At 56.5% G+C, this 6,000-nt stretch overlaps 4 protein-coding genes across 4 annotated transcripts; 2 read left to right on the plus strand and 2 right to left on the minus strand.

Moving 5' to 3' along the window:
- Window positions 1-729: 729 nt before the first annotated feature.
- VDBG_09924 (CGI121) lies at window positions 730-1,375 on the plus strand (the record flags this gene model as incomplete). The annotated part of the gene is made up of 2 exons (XM_002999838.1): window positions 730-1,002; window positions 1,058-1,375. 2 exons carry the CDS (start codon window positions 730-732, stop codon window positions 1,373-1,375), a joined length of 591 nt encoding a protein of 196 aa, XP_002999884.1.
- A 166-nt stretch (window positions 1,376-1,541) lies between these two features.
- On the minus strand, window positions 1,542-3,139 carry VDBG_09925 (proline oxidase; the record flags this gene model as incomplete). The annotated part of the gene is made up of 2 exons (XM_002999839.1): window positions 1,542-2,396; window positions 2,543-3,139. 2 exons carry the CDS (start codon window positions 3,137-3,139, stop codon window positions 1,542-1,544), a joined length of 1,452 nt encoding a protein of 483 aa, XP_002999885.1.
- A 763-nt stretch (window positions 3,140-3,902) lies between these two features.
- Window positions 3,903-4,568, minus strand: VDBG_09926 (conserved hypothetical protein; the record flags this gene model as incomplete). The annotated part of the gene is made up of 2 exons (XM_002999840.1): window positions 3,903-4,081; window positions 4,151-4,568. 2 exons carry the CDS (start codon window positions 4,566-4,568, stop codon window positions 3,903-3,905), a joined length of 597 nt encoding a protein of 198 aa, XP_002999886.1.
- Window positions 4,569-4,856: 288 nt separating this feature from the next.
- VDBG_09927 (conserved hypothetical protein) lies at window positions 4,857-5,627 on the plus strand (the record flags this gene model as incomplete). The annotated part of the gene is made up of 2 exons (XM_002999841.1): window positions 4,857-4,967; window positions 5,018-5,627. 2 exons carry the CDS (start codon window positions 4,965-4,967, stop codon window positions 5,438-5,440), a joined length of 426 nt encoding a protein of 141 aa, XP_002999887.1.
- Window positions 5,628-6,000: the final 373 nt, after the last annotated feature.

Genomic DNA, 6,000 nt, shown 5'->3' on the forward strand with positions numbered 1-6,000 from the left:
ATGCCCATCATTCGTCCTGTCCACAACGTGTTTTCCATCCAAGAGATTGCACACGTTCTATATATATATGCTCCAATTGCACGATGAGCAAGTGCCTCAATTTCGTTGTTAGACTTTTGCAACGTATAGAAAGTTTCGTCCTGGATCAGGCATTGACGGACCTCAAGGCCACGAGCTGTACTGGCAAGATCGGTCAGCAGCTAGATATCTGCCGACCATAATAAGGCAGGCAAAAACAAGCACAGCACCCATGGGCGACCAATATCCAGGATGGGCAGGTCGAACAGGCGGCTAAACGGGCGGACACCCCTGCTTCACGTCTTGCATTGCTCCCAGCAATGCACAGGGTGCTCGTACATGTATGGTCGGTCTCGATAAGACAACTTCATATGGGTGGAGTTGCAGATTTGGGCATCAGGGTGTCTGGAAGCGACATGCCAGCGTCGACTTGCCTTAGTCATCTGAAGGTCCAGTGAGATACCGGCTTTGATACACCAGCAAGACCAGGCAACCCAATTCTAGCCCCCACCTGCCCCTCTAGCGTACCTAGTAGCATTTACCCCTCCATCAGAAGCTTTTCCTTGATCTCTGTCCACGGCTCTTGACCACACAAGGGTGATCCGCGCTTCTCGACTCCCACAACAGCCCGGTGTTTCGTGCCTCGATAGTTTGGGGACACCCTGAAGAACCTTGATTAGCCTGTTCGGCGAATCAATCGGAGAAAGCACCATGCTCGACACAATCGCCCTCGACCTCGTCCCTTCGGACCACCGGGTTCATGTCGCTCTCTTTCGTGGAGTCCAGAACGCGGGCTTCCTGCACTCCCAACTCCTGGCGCGCAACGCCGCATTCGAGTATGCGTTCGTCGACGCGTCCGTCGTCGCGTCGCGCAACCAGATTCTGGCCGCTGCATTCAGGGCGCTGGCGGCCAAGCTGAGTGACAACCTTAGGACGCCGAACGTGCATTCCGAGCTTGTTACATCACTGAGTCCCTCGAATAACGTACGCACGCATAGCACAAACCCCCCCTGGTTTATCCCAGACTGACCTGGCACAGATTGCAGATGCCTATCGTCGCTTTGGAATCAGCCCTGCGACCAAGGATCTTGTCGTCGTTAAGATCACCTATCCGAGTGATAGTGCCGCGACGCCTGTGTCTCGCGATGACATCGAGAAGCACTTGGCTGAGAATGTGCACGGCACACCTGCGGGATTCTCCGACGATGAGCTTGCAGTATCGACAGATTGGACAAAAGTGAAGAAATACTACAAGCTCAATGGCCTCCCGTGGCTTGACGCCATTAAGGATGAGCAAGAGAGGAAGCTGCAGATGGATGACCTGGTGCTCGGAGCCATGGCCCTCCGCGGGGTGTAAGCGAAAGACGAATTTTGAAAGCAGCAGGGCAAGAATTAAGACTGGGAGATATCCAGACGCACGTCTTGGAATGGTGCGCCATCAGTATATCAAGATCTTGAAGAATCACTGCTAACAAACTCAAAGCCAACGCTTTCTCTTCCTCAACTGCATCCTCAGTTTTCTGTCACGTCTCCAGACCCACAGCACTTCTCGCACGCCTCGCGATCTCGGCCCACATGGCGTCCCGTCCAGTTCGCGTCCTCTGCACAGCGTCTCGGTTCTCGTGGGCCCGCCTCAAGAGATATTTCATGCACTCCCCAGTAGAACCCCAGACCAAGTACTTATAAGTCTCCAAGGCCTTCTTCGGCTCCGAGATTTTGCCTGCTGAGACACGGTCATTCGCCGCCATCACCAGCGCGCAGCTCACTTCGTCCGCCATGCCCTGTAGCTGTCCAAATGCGACCTCGATTCGCGCCTGGCCCGCTTCGACCAAGGCCCGCGCCCGCCGCACCGAATCAACATTGTGCGACGCAACGACGAGACTTACTGGAGGAAATGGGCCGTTGGCCCCTCTCAGACGGCCTCCCCACTGCTGCCGTAGCATCCACTCAGCCATGTCATTATAGGCCGTGTCCGTCTCGTCCTTTGTGTCATTGATCAGGTGTCGCGGGTCTGAACCCAGATACGCACCGCGCACGAGCTTCACGCCCAATGTGAACCCTTGCTCCTGTGCAGTCAGCAGGTGCCGCGTTAGCGTCGCTGGCGTCGACTTGAGGTACGCCTGGTACGTGCCGTAAATGACAGCCCTCCCAGGCACAGTGTTGTACTTGCGCTGGTACGTCAAGGTCCAGTCGTCGATGCCCTGCTGAACGGCGGCCTGCTCGGCGTCGAAGAGGAGACGGACGCCCCGAGCTGCGGCGCAGGCGCAGATGCTGTCCATGGCCGAGGCTAAGGCCGCCGAGGGCGGGAGTCTCTCGGCGAGGGCGTAGAGGGCTTGCTGGCCGGCACCGGTGAATCTGACTCGGTCAGTCCGTTGCTGCTGCTGCTGCTGCTGAATGGTGGGCTCGTGGGCTCGCGGGCTCGCGCAGATATGTAGACAAATGAAAAAGCTTACTTGAGTGCCACAAAGTCGCCCGCCTCGGCGAGCCTCACCGTTTGTTCCGTCCCCTCCTGCCAGGGCCTCACTTCCTCCTCGTCACTGCGACTGCTCGTCTCGCTGGCGCCGCTGAGGCCTCTTGTTTGCGCCTCCGTCATAACGACCTCGCGCGCGTAGCCCAGGATGACGCCGGAGAACCCCAGCCCCTTGAGGCGAGATACGGTGCGGCGTACCTCGGCCGGTGACTCGCCCGCGCAAAACTGGGCGTAGAACGTATGCTTCACCAGGACGCGGAGCAGGGGGTTGCGGTCCGGGCTGAGCAGCGGGTGCGTCGCGTGCGCGAGGGCCGAGGCGATGGCCAGCGAGGGCGGCAGCAGCCAGCGGGAGGACGATATCGTAGTCGTGAGCAGGGAGCGGAGGATCATGTGAAGGGGGAGGAGAGACAGTGGGGCTTTGTGAGCGGGCGCTGGGGTGACAGCGACAGGGTTGGCGGGAGGAGCGGCGGGGTGGAGGTGGACTTTTGGGTGGTACGAGTTCTTCGATGAGGTGTGAATGAGAGACGCATCATGATGGGAATCGACTAAACGGCTTCTTCTCGTCGCTGCATAGTGAGATATACTTCCGCTGGTTCCTGGCCGTGTCCACTTGGATCTGGACAACCTCGCTGGGCGAAAAGAGAGGAGCATGGCGGCTACTGTGATGGTAGCGAAGCAATGACGAGGGAACCCGAGTGATAAAGTTGGTCAAGACAACGACGAGTCATCGACGAGATGGATGGATGGGCTGGTGGATGAGCGTGGGCTATGCATCCACCAAACTCTGAATGAACTGTCTACAGATATGATGAGATGTACAGCGTTTCTTGAACACTCCGCGCGCAACCAGGACTGCAGGCGACAAAGTTGGGCGCCAGCCCTTTATGTCCGTCGTTCCTCTGAGCTATCGTCAGGTTTGCCAGGGCGGGTGCGGCACTCCGCCCCCCCCAATCGCGAACTGATCCGACACTGTGATAACAGGCCGTCTCCAAATATCCGGAATGGGCAATCAAGCGTAGTCGATACCGCCCATTGGTTGCGGCCTTGAGAGTCCGATCCCCCGGTGCGGAGGTTCGCCTTATCAACCGTCACGTGGGCGGGGATTCAGCCGTCAGGGCAGACGTGTCGGACATGACGGCACCGGAGGGCGTCCCCGACCGGAAAAGTGCCCCAATGATAGATAAAGCATCGTGGATGGGTCGGGATCGCTATCCGATTTTCGATGATGCGAGGGCCAGACACCTCACCTGGCGATGCATTGATGTTGTGGTCCGGCTGCTAGGCGCCAGATCCGAAAGCGGCAAGTCGTGTGACGAGTACCGGCGCGGGGTTGACGCATCTGATAACGGCTGACGCTGCACCACTCGACCATGCTCAATGGCGGAGTAAATTCTTTAGGCTCTGTTATGGCGTCCTACACCTGGCGTTGTTCCTCCAAGTTGCTGGCCGACCGGAATTTTCGGCGGAAGAACTCGACGTAACTAACGGGCCTGCCGCGGGCCAAGCCAACGACGTCTTGCATACCTCCGTAGGCAAGGCCAAAAAGGAGGCCGTACTTGGCTGTCCTAGCGGCCGTAGGTAGCGAGAAGCGGTCTGCGAAGGTTTTAGTTAGGATTCTCCCATCTCGTCGCGAAACACTAGCGTATTATAACAGCAACTCACTCCACAGACTGAAAGCACCAGCTACGGACACACTAGAGAGCACAGTGCTCAGGAAATCCGTCTTTCCACGATAGCGGTCCACGGTGCTCTCCAGGCCAAATGCCAACAGTGTCCAGAATCCAAGACGGGAACCCATGCGAATGGCCTCGCGCATACCGCCAAACATGGTGTGATAGTTTTTGCTCTTGTGGTACAGGTACCATCCTGTCGTGGAGGTTGGCATCTTATGGGCGTGTTCGGCGCGAAACTGTAACTGGGCGATGCGACTGCCGTGAATCAGACCCAATGTAGAGCCAATGCTGAAGCCGACGAAGCCAGAGACGGGAATCCGAATCGGTGTCGGCATGGACAATCGGGACTCAGCGGCGGGCTGGGCAAGGTTGAGCGCCTCCGCCATGGACGGTTCGTGGACGGCCATGATGGGGGGCAATTTAGCTGTCTTTGCGCCTGTCGCGAGGAAGATTTCGCGAAGATCGTTTTTGCGCTATCTCGAGCCTTTCGTAGAGGAAAATCTCATGACTGTGTTGACATGAAAAGGGGGGGGATAACTCGATATCACACTCCAGTCATCGCAGGCAAGTGGTGGACGATGCGACAGCCTGAGGATTGAAAGCTCTCGGGAACACGTTACGCGAGATCACTGACTTCGCATTTACTGCGCGAAGTGTGAGTACCAGTCCGTCTCGCGTCGTGATCTGAGGAACCTGCCCCACAACAAACGACTCCCACCTTCGTTCCTTCCTTCACATCCGCAGCTGCCCGTTATCTGAACCCATTCGACAAGTCTGAGAGACCCTTGGTCAAGGTCGCAAGAATGGTAAGAAATCCGCGCAATTACCTACTCGATCTCCACACTGAAGTGCCCAGTCGCAGGTAGATGCTACGGACTACTCTATCCGCTTCAAGTACGGCGTTCACACAATCCTCCTCTTCGTCGACAGCCTGCAGTCCTTCTCCGCCATCAACAAATCTCTGCTCGAGGTGTTGCGCGAGCGCTTCCCGGACGGTCTCAAAATCTCGCCGACATTGACCGATGTCACCCCCGTGCCAACGTCGGATGACGTCCGAATAGTGTACGGTCTACCGAACAATGTCAACGACCTCAGTCAAGGATGGAAGGTACTACGGATTGACGACGATGACAAGCCTGTTAGCAAAGGTTTGAAGGATAATATCCCTGTAGCATTTGCATTCCTCGCCGACGGTGAGGAGCTTGATGATGCGCAATTCCTCGTGGATGTGCCTACCTTGGACGACGAGTACGAAGACGAGCTTGGGTCAGATTCATGAACATTGGCTCGTGGCCAACACATTTAAGAGGATCACGAATGAAGCTTCGTACGCCAAGGACTTGCCCGTGGGTTCTAAGTTCGCGACGCATGTCCGGAAGTTCGTGAAGCAGCGCATCAAAGCTTTCGGCCTGTAAGCAAATCCCGAAGAGCACAGCAGACGCCATGTCCTTGCACATGATGTACCAACTATAACACTGCGATGTCAACTTCCACAACGAGACGAAGACTAGAGGCGTCGGGTGGCTACAGGCTGGAGAGGACACGGATTCGCGAGAAGGTGTGTAGATAGGTTCGATTACATCTTATCTACTGGGGCTCAACGAATGTCCCGGCCCACATAAACAAGTCTCCTGCGCTGCCAATCCAACAGTCTTGATGCCACAGAACATCCTCCTCCACCCAGCTGCCTGGCAAGCAGAGTGGTGGGTTCTCTACCATATTCCAGAAGATTCCGGCGAGTTCTTCGTATTCAATGGCCCACCACAGGTTCTAGTCCTCCGGTTCGGCACCGTAGTCGATATTGATGAGCCGAATATGATGACGCCTCGCAAATGTCTC

Source organism: Verticillium alfalfae, genomic scaffold, assembly GCF_000150825.1.
Source record: "Verticillium alfalfae VaMs.102 supercont1.17 genomic scaffold, whole genome shotgun sequence".
Classification (NCBI taxonomy): Eukaryota; Fungi; Ascomycota; class Sordariomycetes; order Glomerellales; family Plectosphaerellaceae; genus Verticillium; species Verticillium alfalfae.